The sequence below is a fragment of the Lissotriton helveticus genome, chromosome 3_1 (assembly GCF_964261635.1).
Source record: "Lissotriton helveticus chromosome 3_1, aLisHel1.1, whole genome shotgun sequence".
In the NCBI taxonomy this organism is placed as follows: Eukaryota; Metazoa; Chordata; class Amphibia; order Caudata; family Salamandridae; genus Lissotriton; species Lissotriton helveticus.
Genome location: NC_136061.1, coordinates 2,080,166,111 through 2,080,182,328, shown reverse-complemented (window position 1 = coordinate 2,080,182,328; position 16,218 = coordinate 2,080,166,111). Strand labels below are relative to the sequence as shown.

Genomic DNA, 16,218 nt, shown 5'->3' with positions numbered 1-16,218 from the left:
ATATAATTCTTAATTCCCTTTTCTGGGCCCGAAAGAAAAGCAGGATGACCTTGGCTACCCTGACCCAATGATATGAAGATGGTGGTCTGGAAGTGAAGCAGCTTGAATTGCATTATTATGATGCACATATGCAGCATGCAGCCCGCTAGTTGGAGGAAGGAGACAGCTGAGAGAAGTGTATCTGACGGGGGTGTCAGTGAGAGTTGCTGACCCCACCCAACTCTGTGACTAGGAGTCACTGATAGACCCTGGGCACTTCAGGGCTTAAAACTGAAGTGTCCAGATCCAAGGCAATCAGCGATGCTTCCCCTCGTCATGGGGGGGAGGGCCTTGATGTGCTTTTGCTAGGCAGAAGAGGTCAAGCTCACAGGAGCTGTGACACAGAATCAGCCATTTAAAGAATTTGCTCAATCCAGAAAGAATTTTGGGGTTTTACATGGTAGTCCTCTTTCAGATGATTAGAAAGTGGAGAAATTGAGAATGCTCAGAGTCCTGCAAATATGCATGTCCTGGGATTCCAACCACAGAGGAATTGGTTCCATGCTTTTCACAGCTTTGCTATGCCAAGACTCAGCTGAAGCTGCACTGCAGGCATTTTAATTATCCAGTGTGCCTTCTGTCCAAATCATATCCTAGACATTGGCTGACTTTGTCTTCATGCCTTTTTGATACCGGCATGTTCACAGAAGAGTAATTACTAGTGAGTGAGATTATTTAAAGGATTCCATCCATGAGTTTTTATGCTTAGTGAGCAGTGCTTAATTTGAGCCAGTTTTTCCAGTGCTCAGCACTGGCACTTAATTGTCGACACCGGAGCTTGTGACAACCTGCCACTAGGTGGTGATGTCTGCGATAGCTACACCAACAGTCAATTATTAATTCAATATTGTTGGGCTTGGCCCTAATTTTTTTCGCTTTTCCCCTAGCCTTTTTACTGACAAGGTGTGTCTGAACTGAAAATAATAAAATGTTGTGCAATGGTGTACGCACCTGTATTTCCACCATTGTAGAAATGCACCTTTGTAAAATGTCACTTTTAAAATGGACGCCATTCCTGTCTGCACATGTGCTGCCTGATTGAGGTGGGTTGGCGGTCTAGTGTTTGAAGTGTTTCTAAGTGACAGGGTGCCCTACACCTCCCCCACAGTGACAGTTGGGACTGGAACTGCCTGGAGCCTTCTAGAAGGTTCTAGCCCTTTCTGGTAGGAGGGGTGAGGGGTCTGTAAATAGCGGAGCTGGAATGCCATGTGCTCAGAGTGAGCGTGGACCTGAATGAGAGGGGACACTTTGGCAGGAGGTACCGCCGCATGGGCCTGTGTGCTTGTCCCTGTGCCCATCTGTTCCCCCTCTGCTGTCCACAGGGCCAGTGAGAGCCCGCTGCTGGAGTAAAGACTGCTGTACCAGGAGGAGTGCCACATTACAGAGGATGACTGTTCCAAGAACTGCAGCCCTGTACTGATGAGTGCCACTGACCGCTGCTCCTGCCCAGTAGTGCCTGAGGCTTTCCTACCTAGCGCTTCATGAGCGCTACATCTGTGCCCTGTCTGCTGGCTAGCGCCTGGAGAAGAAGAGCGCTTTATCTTACTGCTCAGGAGGTGAGAATCTGACACCAGCAGCGCTGCAAGAGCGCTATATTTCCATAGTTGAAGTGCATGTGCTGCTCCGCCTGCACTCTAGTGCCTGGTGGGACCATTTGCGTGATTACCAGAAGAGGTGCGCCATCTGCTGTCCCTGAAGCCGGTGGGTCCGAGCACATCGTAAGAGCTATATTCAAGGTGCCAGGGGAAGAGGGGCCAAAGCCTGCAGCGCTGTTCTATCTAAGCGCTATATTTCAACTACCCCGTTATTGGGCGCCTCCACCGCTGTGCTGCACTGGTGTTTATTCAAACCAGCGGGAGCCCACCCCTCATATTACCGCAGAGAAAAGAATCACCGCCGCAGTCCGGGGCAAGAAAAAGGAGAGACCGGGTCTTCACCATTAGCGGGTGCCTACCCCGCTGTGCGCGCATTTTATTCGCGGGAGCCTGCCCTACATACTGCCGGTGAAAGCGGGTGCCCACCCCACGGGTGGACTCCACTTTGTTTAAAACGAAGGCGGGAGCCTACCCCGCACTTCATAGCAGGGGAGAGAGCTTTGAAGAGCAGGAGACAGAAGACAGGCACCTGCTCCTCCCTGTGGCCGGGGCCTGCCCAGTCGGAGCCTTGCGGGCTCCACTTCCACCACCCCCGGCTTGAGGGAAAGCCGTCTGGAGACTCGCGGGCTCCACACCAAAGTCCCGGGTCCCAGGAGGGGGCCCGGGTGAAGTCCGGAGGAGTGCCACGAGGAAGGCGGGGCTCCCGTGTAGGAGAGGAGAGCCCTGCAGCACTAGCCCAGCACGAGAAGAGTCCCGTCAAGAGGAACCGCCTCCCACCAGTGAGAGGAACAGAGCTGCCTGAGGACCCGCTAGAGGAGACCAAAGGAGACGGAGAACTGCCGGTGAGTGGGGCGGCGTGGTCCGACCGTCGAACGGCGGGGGCCGGCCGAGGCACATTTTGGTGCCTACGCCCCTCGGGGGTCCAAAAAGGGGCAGCGCGGCCATTGCTGGACTTGCCAGGCAGCTGCCCCAGGTGGCAGTGGGCAGCTGCCTTACATCCCTTCTCCAGAGTAGGGCTCCAGCTGGGCCAGTGTTGAGAAGCTGTACAGTGGCACCGAAGGTGCAGGCCGCTGCAACGTTATTAGAGGCAAGACTATTTTCAGAGCCCCCGAGCCAGCACCATTTTCCCAGGAGGGGGGGGGGGGGATTTTGAGTACTGAGCCCCGGGGGGAAGCCTCCAACGCGTCAGTTTGGGCCCTTGGGGGTCTATTTGCCCAGCGGCACCGCGGCTGCGGTTCGCTGCAACGTTGGCAAGTCCTGTTGGGCATTTTCTACTTCCAGAGCCCCTGAGAGGGGCTCCCTAGGCGCAGTGGCGCCAGGAACTAACCAGTACCGACGGGGTGATTGTTTTGGGCATTCCCAAGTGTGCCCTGCTAATGTTAGGTGTGATGCCCTGCTGTTAATATACTTACGGCCTATTTGTATGCATAATGTGCCTGTAGGGGGTTGATGTTGCCTCCTCTGCCAAATGCAAGGGTGATTGATGCTAATAGGATTACGCCCCAGGTCATGTTATGCAGTGCTAAGGTTATACCTGTGTTAAGGTGTTATGCATAATGTGATTCATGCTTATTGGAAGTAGGGCCTCTAAGCTAAATGTGTTTCTATGCCCTATGTTTACATGTTTTATGCCCCAGGCTCAGGATGTGGGCCTAATGTTATGTAGGAGCTGCTTTATACATCAGGCCTACAGCATTTATGCTAATGATGTTTTCCCCCGCAGACTTGCATCTTTGGAGTTCTGCCTAATGTTGCATCTATGCTTATGCTCACGTGCATGTTTAATGTGATGTTCACAGGTCTAGGCTACTGCAGATGTTCCGGCCTAATGCTCTATGTTACTGGCAATGGTTATCCCCTAAAGCTGACTACTGATGGTTTTGCATTCAATGTTAATGCTTTTTCCCCAATGCATGACGACGTTTTTATGCATAAGGTGAAGCCTCATGGCCTGAAAGCATGTTTTCCTTTCAGGTCTGATGCCGATGTGTCCTAATGCTGATGGACTCTACATTTATTCTTCCTGTGTATTTGTGATGGTCCGGGCAGCGGCCCGATTGGCCCTGCCTTGTAAATAGTCCGCTGTGAATGGCTACCCGGTGCCGGCTGGCATGGAAGATATGCACCTGTGTTCTGCATTCTAATGTGTTTTATAAATATCCGTTATTTTTCATGCAACCTGGTGTGGAGTCTCTTTTTGTGGTGTGCCTAGTGTGTCGCCTGTGTGTGCTGCGCAAATGCTTTACACATTTTCTCTGGAGTTTGGCCCGCCCGCTCTGCACCACGCTACCCGTTTCTAACAAATATACATTAAAAATTACTATTACCTGGAATCAAGCCAAAGCCATTCTTACAGCTTTGGAGGCCTGGAAAAGTAGGAATTGTCCCACTTGCAGGAGGGTGATGGTTAGTAGTTGTGTTGTTACTATTATTGGCAACATGGCAGGGGCAATGGGTGGTGCTAGCTGCAGTGGCCTCCTCACGAGAGCCAAACTCAGTTAGCCACAGAACTGAAACTGCACCTCACTCAAAAGCATCAACAAGGGCAAATAATCTGGATTTGCCATGATTTCACTAGGACTACTGACATCTATTTGATTTGAGATCAGTGGCGGCTAGCATCTAAGGAGGGTGGTGGGCGGGAGGAAAAAAATAAAATGTATGAATAAATGAGAAAAATATTAACACTTACCTTCAATCCCGACCCGAAGTCCTTCTCCCTCGGGTCTTCTCCAGGCAGGCTCCGAGGCGGGACCAGGAAACTGCAGCAACCAATCCTGGCTCTGCTTTCATGCAGCATGAAAGAAGTGCCAGAACTGGATGGGGCAGCCTCCTTTGCTCCCGTTGATACTGGAGCACTATGCTATCTCTAACCCAGCTGTTAAAGAGGTTTAAAGTGTGCATTTCTGGCTGGCTGTCACAAGACAGACAGCCAAAAAGACTTGTGCACTTTAAACCTAAAGTTCCCAGCCCATCACTGCTTTCAGCTGCGAAGCAGAAACCAGAAAGCCCTGCCCCCCGTCCAGAGGCGTAACAAACACCCCCGCAGCCCCCACGATGCGGGGGGGGGCTCCACTCTCTTCAGTAAATGAAGGGGGGCCCGGGCCCCCTCAGCTCTTCTGAGAGCTGTGAAAGAGGCTTGCTCTGAAGCAAGCCTCTCTCCCTCTAAAGCAGGTGCAGGCTGTCTGCAGCCTGCTCTGAGCCCCTCGCTCTGAGCTCCGGGCTGACTGAAGAGAAACAATGTAACAAGTTGCAATGTTTCTCTTTAGCCAGAGCAAGCGAGGCCCGGAAAGAGGATGGGGGTCCCAGAGAGCAGGAGGCAGCACAGAGCAATGCTCGGGACCCTGACAAGGGTGGGAGTGGGGGCCCCCAGAGAGAGCATTCTCCAGGGCAAAGCTCATATGAGAAGGGATGAGGCAGGAAAATGGTGCCCTCAGGTAAGAACTTTTGTTAGAACCCACCATGTGGGCGTCCACGGGGGAGGGTGGTGGAAAGGGGGGCCGAGAAGGGTGCAAGGCAGAGGGGAGAAGGGTGCAAAGTAGAGAGGAGAACGGTGCAAGCTAGAGAGGAGAAGGGTGCAAGGCAGAGAGGAGAAGGGTGGAAGGCAGAGAGGAGAAGGGTGCAAGGCGGGAGAGGAGAAGGGTGCAAGGCGGATGGGAGTAGGGTGCAAGGCAGAGGGGAGAAGGGTGCAAGTTAGAGAGGTGAAAGGTGCAAGGCAGAGAGGAGAAGGGTGCAAGGCGGAGGGGAGAAGGGTGCAAGGCAGAGGGGAGAAGGGTGCAAGGGGGAGGGGAGATGGGTGCAAGGCAGAGGGGAGAAGGGTGCAAGTCCGAGAGGAGAAGGGTGCAAGGCAGAGAGGAGATGGGTGCAAGGCTAAGAGGAGAAGGGTGCAAGGCAGAGGGGAGAAGAGTGCAAGGGGGAGGGGAGAAGAGTGCAAGGTAAAGGGGAGAAGAGTGCAAGATAGAGGGGAGAAAGGTGCAAGGCAGAGAGGAGAAGGGTGCAAGCAGAGAGGAGAAGGGTGCAAGGCGGAGGGGAGAAGGGTGCAAGGCATAGAGGAGAAGGGTGCAAGGCATAGAGGAGATGGGTGCAAGGCAGAGAGGAGATGGATGCTAGGCAGAGAGGAGATGGGTGCAAGGAAGAGGGGAGAAGCGTGCAAGGCAGAGGGGAGAAGGGTGCAAGATAGAGAGGAGAAGGGTGCAAGGCAGAGAGGAGATGTGTGCAGGGCAGAGAGGAGAAGGGTGTAAGGCAGAGGGGAGAAGGGTGCAAGGCCGAGGGGAGAAGGGTGCAAGGCAGAGGGGAGAGAAGGGTGCAAGGTAGAGAGGAGAAGGGTGCAAGGTAAAGAGGAGAAGGGTGCAAGGCAGAGAGGAGAAGGGTGCAAGGCAGAGAGGAGAAGGGTGCAAGGCAGAGGGGAGAAGGGTGCAAGGCAGAGGGGAGAAGGGTGCAAGGGGGAGGGGAGAAGGGTGCAAGGTAGAGGGGAGAAAGGTGCAAGGCAGAGTGGAGAAGGGTGCAAGGCAGAGAGGAGAAGGGTGCAAGGTAGAGAGGAGAAGGGTGCAAGGTAGAGGGGAGAAGGGTGCAAGGCAGAGGGCAGAAGGGTGCAAGGTAGAGAGGAGAAGGGTGCAAGGTAGAGGGGAGAGGGTGCAAGGCAGAGGGGAGAAGGGTGCAAGGCAGAGAGGAGATGGGTGCAAGGCTAAGAGGAGAAGGGTGCAAGGCAGAGGGGAGAAGAGTGCAAGGGGGAGGGGAGAAGAGTGCAAGGTAAAGGGGAGAAGAGTGCAAGATAGAGGGGAGAAAGGTGCAAGGCAGAGAGGAGAAGGGTGCAAGCAGAGAGGAGAAGGGTGCAAGGCGGAGGGGAGAAGGGTACAAGGCATAGAGGAGAAGGGTGCAAGGCATAGAGGAGATGGGTGCAAGGCAGAGAGGAGATGGATGCTAGGCAGAGAGGAGATGGGTGCAAGGAAGAGGGGAGAAGCGTGCAAGGCAGAGGGGAGAAGGGTGCAAGGTAGAGAGGAGAAGGGTGCAAGGCAGAGAGGAGATGTGTGCAGGGCAGAGAGGAGAAGGGTGTAAGGCAGAGGGGAGAAGGGTGCAAGGCCGAGGGGAGAAGGGTGCAAGGCAGAGGGGAGAGAAGGGTGCAAGGTAGAGAGGAGAAGGGTGCAAGGTAAAGAGGAGAAGGGTGCAAGGCAGAGAGGAGAAGGGTGCAAGGCAGAGAGGAGAAGGGTGCAAGGCAGAGGGGAGAAGGGTGCAAGGTAGAGAGGAGAAGGGTGCAAGGCGGAGGGGAGAAGGGGACAAGGCAGAGGGGAGAAGGGTGAAAGGCAGAGGGGAGAAGAGTGCAAGGGGGAGGGGAGAAGAGTACAAGGCAGAGAGGAGAAGGGTGCAAGGCGGAGTGGAGAAGGGTGCAAGGCAGAGGGGAGAAGGGTGCAAGGGGGAGGGGAGAAGGGTGCAAGGTAGAGGGGAGAAAGGTGCAAGGCAGAGTGGAGAAGGGTGCAAGGCAGAGAGGAGAAGGGTGCAAGGTAGAGAGGAGAAGGGTGCAAGGTAGAGGGGAGAAGGGTGCAAGGCAGAGGGCAGAAGGGTGCAAGGTAGAGAGGAGAAGGGTGCAAGGTAGAGGGGAGAGGGTGCAAGGCAGAGGGGAGAAGGGTGCAAGGCAGAGAGGAGAAGGGTGCAAGGTGGAGGGGAGAAGTGTGCAAGGCAGAGGGGTGAAGAGTGCAAGGCAGAGGGGAGAAGGGTGCAAGGTAGAGAGGAGAAGGGTGCAAGGCAGAGGGGAGAAGAGTGCAAGGGGGAGGGGAGAAGGGTGCAAGGCAGAGGGGAGAAGGGTGCAAGGCACAGGAGAAGGGTGCAAGGTGGAGGGGAGAAGGGTGCAAGGCAGAGGGGAGAAGGGTGCAAGGTAGAGGAGAGATGGGTGCAAGTCAGAGAGGAGAAGGGTGCAAGGCAGAGAGGAGAAGGGTGCAAGGGGGAGGGGAGATGGGTGCAAGGGGGAGGGGAGATGGGTGCAAGGTGGAGGGGAGAAGGGTGCAAAGTAGAGAGGAGAAGGGTGCAAGGCGGAGGGGAGAAGGGTGCAAGGCAGAGAGGAGAAGGGTGCAAGGCAGAGGGGAGAAGGGTGCAAGGCAGAGGGGAGAAGGGTGCAAGGCAGAGGGGAGAAGGGTGCAGACAGAGGGGAGAAGGATGCAAGGCAGATAGGAGAAGGGTGCAAAGCAGAGGAGAGAAGGGTGCAAGGCAGAGAGGAGAAGGGTGCAAGGCAGAGAGGAGAATGGTGCAAGGCAGAGAGGAGAATGGTGCAAGGCAGAGGGGAGAAGGGTGCAATGCAGAGGGGGAAGGGTGCAAGGCAGAGGGGAGAAAGGTGCAAGGTAGAAAAGGGTGCAAGACAGAGGGGGAGAAGGGTGCAAGGGGGACGGGGAGAAGGGTGCAAGGCAGAGAGGAGAAGGGTGCAAGGGGGACGGTGATGAAGTTAAAATTTTGCTCCCCCCCCATAAACATTTCTGTGGACGCCCATGGCAATGCACACTACTTTGTGAGGGAGAGTGGGCGAGAGTGGAGAGAGACAGTGGAGGGAGAGAGTGGAGAGAGAGTGGAGAGAGAGTGAGAGAGAGAGTAGAGAGGAAGTGGAGAGAGACAGTGGAGAGAGAGAGAGTAGAGAGAGAGAGAGTGGAGAGAGAGTGGAGAGAGAGTGAGAGAGAGAGTGGAGAGAAAGTGGAGATAGACAGTGGAGAGAGAGAGAGAGAGAGAGAGTGGAGAGAACGTGGAGAGAACGGAGAGAGTGAGCGAGAGAGAATGGAGAGAGAGAGTGGAGAGAGACAGTGGAGAGAGAGTGGAGAGAGAGAGAGTGGCGAGAGTGGAGAGAGAGGAGAGAGAGAGTGGAGAGATTGGAGAGAGAGAGTGGAGAGAGAGTAGAGAGAGAGTGGAGAGAGGGGGAGAGAGTGGAGAGAGAGAGAGTGGAGAGAGAGCGGAGAGATAGTGGAGAGAGAGTGGAGAGAGAAAGAGATTTGAGAGAGAGTAGAGAGAGAGTAGAGAGAGAGTGGAGAGAGAGTGGAGAGAGAGTGGAGAGAGAGTGGAGAGAGAGTGGAGAGAGAGAGGAGAGAGAATGGAGAGAGAGTAGAGAGAGAGAAGAGAGAGAGAGTGGAGAGAGACAGTGGAGGGAGACAGTGGAGAGAGTAGAGAGAGAGAGTGAGAGAGTGGAGAGAGAGTAGAGAGAGAGAAAGTGGAGAGAGAGACAGTGGAGAGAGAGACAGTGGGGATAGAGTGGACAGAGTTGAGCGAGAGAGAGAGAGAGTGGAGAGAGAGTAGAGACTGAATACTGACTGACTGAGAGACCGACTGGCTGAGAAACTGACTGAGAGAGAGAGACAGACTGACTGACAGAGAGAGAGACTGACTCACTGAGAGAGAGAGAGAGAGAGAGAGAGAGAGAGAGAGAGAGAGACTGTGGTGGAATTTGGGGTCACAGTGTGTATGAAGCTATGCAATGCCTTTTAAGATTGCTATTGTCTACTAATAAAAATTTATTATCAAAATTTGCTCATTGTAGTTACATCTGCTTTTGAAATACTGCATTGTCGCATTGTCTAATGTTTTAAAACGGAAACGAGAAGGAGCAGCGGATGCACTTTTGTCAAAACTGAACGATGAGTGGGCCCGACGTTGTATATCATGACAGGAGTCTGCATCAGGAAACCCACCTAAAATTGGGCAAACTTCCCCGGCCTACTGATGGCAGGGACCCTGTAATGAATGAACCACCACCCATGGTAACCTGCTGGCAGACAAAGCCCAACCTTTGACTCCACCATCCAGTGTTACTTATAACGGCTGGATTGGTGACAGTGGCGTAACAATCACCCCGCACCCCCTGCAGTATGCCAGGTCGCTCGCCTGAGAGTTCTAGACTGGCACAGAGGATGGGAGGGGGTAGTTTGCAGGGGGCCCCCTCAAGTTTTGTTACGCCACTGCCCCCGTCCTGACACTCGGCCTGGAACTGGGTTTTAAAAAATAAAATGGTTATAAATTAACTTTATTACTATTTTGTTTTTCCATATCTGGGGGCAATTTGGTTCGTGGGGCGACGCTCCTCCTCCTTAACGGAGGACACACCCACGCTTGAGATTGTCTGTAAAAAAAACATGTGGCGAACAAGCCAACACGAACGGGTAGCAATACTTCTTCTTGTATGGCCTTACCTTTCCTTTAGTGTGACCACGTTGGTTTCTTTGCCTGCAGCTGCAGTAATCAAATAAAGTGAACCATTTGTGCACCATGCCAGGATTTGGACTCGAAGGCTGGTGGGAAAGCAGTCAACCGGAAGCCGTTCCACCGGTGCAGAATTTTCTAAAAACGAAATGCTCTGGGTGGTACTTTCTTCCGGAAGAGCCAGTATGGCCACAGGAGATCCTGGGAAGGTGGATAACATCAATCAGGCAAGAGTACCGTGTGTATAAAAGAAAGATTTACTTTAGAAACTCAATCTAAATATTAATTTAAAATGTTCCCTTTCAGTCTATTCCCAGCGATATCCTCGGTGTATAACAATTCAGCTTAATGCAAGTCCCTGAGGCAAACGCTTTTTGGGTAGTGGTATTAATTGCACCTTAATTTTTGTGGAACGATTAATAGTGTCAATTCGAAATATGTTTGCACTAATAGAAAGGTATCTGCCATTCACAAGCTGTTTAAGCACATTAAGATTCTTAGTGCTGTTGGATACTTCCTGCAAATTATAACTTTAAAAAAACACTCAGTTTGCACTAAAGCAGGGCAGAAAACAGGTGAGTGCTGAGCAACGCTCTGTTAAATTCCCAGCCAGGTGTTTGCCACATTAATATAATCACAGATTCATGTATGCATACACACAGGTAATGCTGAAACGGTTTCTATGTATATGAACGCGTAATGTGCTGAAGTGGGTAACTAATAAAAATGCAAGAAACGAAAGGATATAAATAAATATCTTGGTAAAACTTTGAAAAAATCAGTCGATGTAAGAGAAAACAATCATAAAATGCAACCACTGGAAGACAGAAATCAAATATCAAATGTGTATGGTGGAAAAACTAATAGCCGATGGGCCAAACAGGAATAATCCTTCCTTGCTTTTATCTTGCTGAAACAATGTACATATTTAAAACTAGTGAGTAATTTGTAGAGATCGAAAATGTCATAAAGTAGGCAGAGTGAAATGAATATGTTTTAGAACTATTTTTCCTTTTCAGAGACCTCGTATCAAACGTTGCACACATAGAGCAGATGTGCACCAGATGACGATTCCCCAAGCATGACAAGAAGTTGTTATGCTAGTCAATTTCTACAAGCGGCCGATGGCATGACGCACATGGCTTGTATCCAAATCGCTGCAGCATAAGAAGAAAAGAAAATCAAAAGGTAGATCTAAAAATAAAAGGAAAAAAATCGAACTAGATACTGCCATGGTGAGGAAATCGCCAAGTGTGAAAGAAGCAGGTCTGAAAGGCACCATGTGGCGAAAAATAGGGAACCATTGAGGGTACACATAAATGCAGGGATCCAGTGCTTAATTAGTAACAAATTAAGTGCCAGGGCTCTTTAAAGAAAGCCACTGCAACCTGCACCATCCATTCGCTGCCAATGGCAGTACCAACATAACACCCAACCATCACACTCCTAAAAGTGTGACAATTCTGGCTATTTCAGGCCACACAAAACTATAATAGTGGCACGAAGAGGCCGGTATTTTCACTGTATATTGACTTTAAAACACAGATGTGCTCATCTCCAAATTAAAAAGACAGTGCCACCATGTGGTGGACTGTCACAAGATCCGGTTCTGACAATTAAGTGCCGGTGCCGAGCACCGGAAATCACAGGCACAAATTAACCACTGCAGGGATCAACTGTACCATGTATGAAGTACGGATGTGTAAAGAGAACCAGCATGAAAAGCTCTTTAAGACCTGAAGGGAATTTGATTGTTAGTTGAGGAGAAGACTCCTCCCTCCAGAAACAAGCACAATCATTGTCAAGGTGAACTATAAAAGCCCCTAAATTAAGCTGAGCTCAACTCTCAAGTAGATATTGAATAGAGCAGACAGGCTTAACTTAGAGGCAAAGTGTAAAGTATTTATATAGTCAAAAACAGTAATAAAGACAAAACACAACATATGAAAAATTCCAAACCAAATTCGAAAATGTATACTACGTTAATGAATAAAATGACACCAAAATGGCAAACACCCAATTAGGGGAAACAGAGATATGATTTTTTTAAAGTTTTACTAAAAAATAGCACCAAAAGCTTTAAGGGCAAATCGTGGTCAACTGGTTGCGTTATACCAGGACCTGGGCGCAATTTGGCAGGTGACTTTGATGGAGCACGGGACCAGGTTCGACACAACCTGAAGTACCAAAATCTTCCTCTATGAGGTCGCACAGCCATTGGACTCAGTGCTGGTGAAGCTGTTCTTTTTTGGCACGAAAGCTCTGAAGCGGGAGAAATTCAAGTTTTGCACCCAGGGAGGATCCCTCACGGGTAGGAAACTTTTGCCACCTTCAGCTGGTCAAGATTTCTTTATTTGCACTTAGTCGCTTTTCTTTGGAGCTCTGGTTCTTCCTGCTGGGCAAGGCTACTGGCTGCAGCTGAAGAGGGCTCCATGAGGCCAGATACTGTAGTCCCTGAAGAAGATTCACAAACAACCTCAGCACCAGAGCAATTCGTGAGCCCAGCAACAATTCACCTTAGTCAGATCAGCTTGGCTGGTAAGTCTGAGGACCTCGGAACCAAAAGGTTTCTAAGGCCTAGGTTTCCAGGACCTCAGGAACAGCACTTGTGGGTCAGCACTCACGCTAGCAGAGGCTACCAGAAGGGTACAGGTCTGGTCTGGTCCAGTTGGAACTGGTCAGTTGGGAATATTCAGAAAAGGCCTATTGTACCATGTTCCCAAGGGTTTTCCCACAGTTTGCAGCATTTTCTGTGTGTGCTATTGAAAAGAATCCCAGAGTGCCGCTCTCTGCCTAGATTCAAGATGATGAACCCCTTCTCCCCTTGTACAGAGCCTTCATGCCCACCACAGAGGTGTGGTCAGGGAAAGGAGCAGCCCCTCCATTGTGGTCAATCCAAAGCCGTTCTAGGCAGGGGCGGCTGGTGACATTTGAAAGTGGTGGGGCGTAAACTAATTTGCATATTGCACCACAGCGAGCGAGCGCAGCGAGCGAGCCCAAACCACCTTGCATCCATCCATACATCATTCATGCATCCACCCATCCATCCACCCACCCACCCATCCTGCATCCATACATCATTCATTCATGCATCCACCCATCCATCCACCCATCCATCCTGCATCCATCATTCATTCATGCATCCACCCACCCATCCTGCACCCATCCTGCATCCATCATTCATTCATTCATGCATCCACCCATCCACCCATCCATCCTGCATCCATCATTCATTCATGCATCCACCCATCCATCCTGCATCCATCATTCATTCATGCATCCACCCATCCACCCATCCATCATTCATTCATGCATCCACCCATCCATCCACCCATCCATCCTGCATCCATACATCATTCATTCATGCATCCACCCACCCATCCATCCTGCATCCATCATTCATTCATGCATCCAACCATCCATCCTGCATCCATCATTCATTCATGCATCCACCCATCCATCCACCCATCCTGCATCCATCCTGCATCCATCATTCATTCATGCATCCACCCATCCATCCACCCATCCTGCATCCATCATTCATTCATGCATCCATCCATCCACCCATCCTGCATCCATCATTCATTCATGCATCCATCCATCCTGCATCCATCATTCATTCATGCATCCACCCATCCATCCACCCATCCTGTATCCGTACATCATTCATTCATGCATCCACCCATCCACCCATCCTTCATCCATCCTGCATCCATCCATCATTCATTCATGCATCCACCCATCCATCCACCCGCCCACCCACCCATCCATCCTGCATCCATACATCATTCATTCATTCATGCATCCACCCACCCATCCATCCATCCACCCATCCATCCTGCATCCATCCATCCATCATTCATTCATTCGCCCCAATGGACGCACCGCGCCTGCTCCACTCTCCCTCCAGTCTCTCTCTCTCCATCTTCAAGTCTCAGCCGCTCTCTCTCTTCCACCTCCGAGGCCCCGCACCCTCTCAGTCTCTCCCCTCTCCACCCTCAATAGGATAGCTTCAATTTCGCAGACCGGGAGATAATAAGAGAGAATGCCTGGTGTCAGCTGGAGCATTGTGCATAATGATTGCATAATGATTGGCCGTGTTGCTCGTACACACACTCTCTCTCTTTGCTCTCACTCTCTCTCTCTTGCTCCTGCCACACGCCCTCACCTCGGCAACCCTTACTATCTTCCCTCCTTCAGACTCAGAGCCGACGTGCCGCTGCCACATTCGAGGGTTTCTTGGAAGGCAGTGCCGGGCGTTCAGCTGCTCTGTGGTGCAGGAGGGAGGTCTTGCTACAAAACTTAAACTACAAGTACCAGATTTCAAAGTGACGTCTAACTGGATGACCTAGGCGGTTGGGGAAGGTGGGGGGGGGGGGTTTGGAGGGGGGGGGGGGGATAGGGAAGGCGTTTCATTTAATGATTACATAAAAACAAATAAATAAACTTACCAGGCATCTCCCGCTCCGGTCCCGTGTATCATCCCCCACAAGATGTCAGTGGAATTAACTTCTCCCCGCTCTTTTCTTTGAAGTGGACTGGCAAATCAGAAGAATGGGGGCGGCTACTCGGCTGTATCCTGGCATGGGACAGGGCATAGGGCGACCCCACGTCACCGCCCGAGCAGGATCCTATCCTCAGACTCCACCACTACACTAGGCATGCGCAGCATACCTAATGTAATGTCAATGGAGTGGGGAGCTGAAAAACGAAAGCGCCCTTCTCGCAGATGCGCAGTCGGAGTCCATTTCTGGACTCCTGCTGATCTCACCTGCGTGCGCTGTGCGTCTGTTGACTCATGCGCACTTTCACTTGTGAAGCTGCTGCCAGCACAGGTCGGAAATGTAAACAGACGATAGTCTGCTTGCATTCTTGCCCGATTCAGTGAGCAGTTTCTCTTTGTTATTGCTTAGTGGGGCGCTGCCCAGCTGCCCCTATGGACCAGCCGCCGCTGGTTCTAGGGGCACCTCATCTCCCACTGGGATTGGTTCCTCACTGACTACGGAAACAAAAAGAAGGGGCCTGTCCAGGTTTCATCTGACATCTGCCTGTGACAGGGAGGCCAATTGAAGTAAACTAAGTTCCTGGTCACTGCCCAAAAGGTCATTCTGCCAGAGGAACACAAACACCCTCCCCACGACTTTGTCTCTGCTCTGGGAGCAATAGGTGCTGTAGTCTACTAGTGGCAATTAGCTTACAGGCCCTGGGTCCGCCTTGACATGTACTAGAGAGTATAGGTATGTTACATATGGCAATTATGGTTCAGTCAGTTCAACCATGTTGAAAGGGGGAACACAGGCACTTTACTGCTTGATAGAAGGGGTAAAGTGCACAGAGTTCTACAGCCAGCAAAAAAAGGCAGGCTAAAAATCTACAGGTACACCACACAAAAATGGTAATTTTCTATAAAACCATTATAAAATCAGTTTAAGGTCCTGCCTCTTGGTGGTAGCAAAAACCTAGGTTGAGAACAGAAAAAAGGCAGAGGTAAAAGTATTTATTATAAGGACAGGACCCTCTAAGGGAAGATTTGTTATCACATGAGAATGGGCATTCGTATAGAAAAAAGCAAGAGGTAAAAGTATTTATTAAAAGGACAGGACCCTCTATGGGAAGATTTGCTATCGCAGGAGAATGGGCATTTGCAGCTCTTAAAGTTAATTTGGGTGGTCATGGTATTTAACTTGCCTCTACCACCAAATCAGTAATAAAATCATGACAGTCTATTGCGAAAATAGTTAAAATTTTGAGTGTGTAGATAATATTAAGATGTAAAGATCTTTGTACAATTGTAAAATACCTTGACCTCAGTCAAAGGCCTGCACTCTCCACGTCAGCTCCAGCGCTCTGTTACCACCGCTGCGCTCCCTGCCTGGGTGTTCTAGCTGCTCTTCCCCTGCCTGCCGCGACGTGGAAATTGATCTGAGTATTGTTCATTGTCCTCATTTTGTCATCCTAGTGTTCTAATTTTGTCTTTACACTCTTAATTGTTGGCATTTCATTTCTCATTGTTGTTGTATTGTGCCCCGTTTGCTGTGTTTTTCTGCTATTCTGTTTGCTGTGTTCACAGCCCATCTCTCGTCCCCTCACTGCTCCCTTTTCTCGGTTTCCCGCGTTACTGACCCGTGGCCCATCCCCCCTGCCCTCGCCCGTTTCCCGCCTCCCAGCTGAGCTTTCTTCTCCTCCCCTACATAATGCCAACCGTTGCGTGGTCGTGTCGGTGGCGCGCCGAAGGTGCGCCAAAGGCAAGCCCGTCTGTGCCCATCTGCGACCCGACCGCGGCCAGCGCCAGGAACCCTGGCTCTCTAGGGCCCCGCCGATACGATGCCGCCAGCCTCCTCGCTCTCAACCCCGGAAGACACCCTGACTGCCAGAGCTCCTCCCCGAACACCACCCATGGACCTTTCTCCTGCAGACA

General features: G+C 51.1%; 1 protein-coding gene across 11 annotated transcripts in view; it reads right to left on the bottom strand.

The window, feature by feature from the left end:
• WDR93 (WD repeat domain 93) overlaps window positions 1-16,218 on the bottom strand; it is a 694,060-nt gene that overhangs the window by 190,151 nt on the left and 487,691 nt on the right. For all 11 annotated transcript variants that reach the window (XM_078683212.1, XM_078683218.1, XM_078683219.1 and 8 more), the window contains one exon: window positions 9,791-10,001. In XM_078683212.1, coding sequence (XP_078539338.1) covers window positions 9,791-10,001 — 211 coding nt within the window. The remainder of the gene's footprint in view (window positions 1-9,790; window positions 10,002-16,218) is intronic.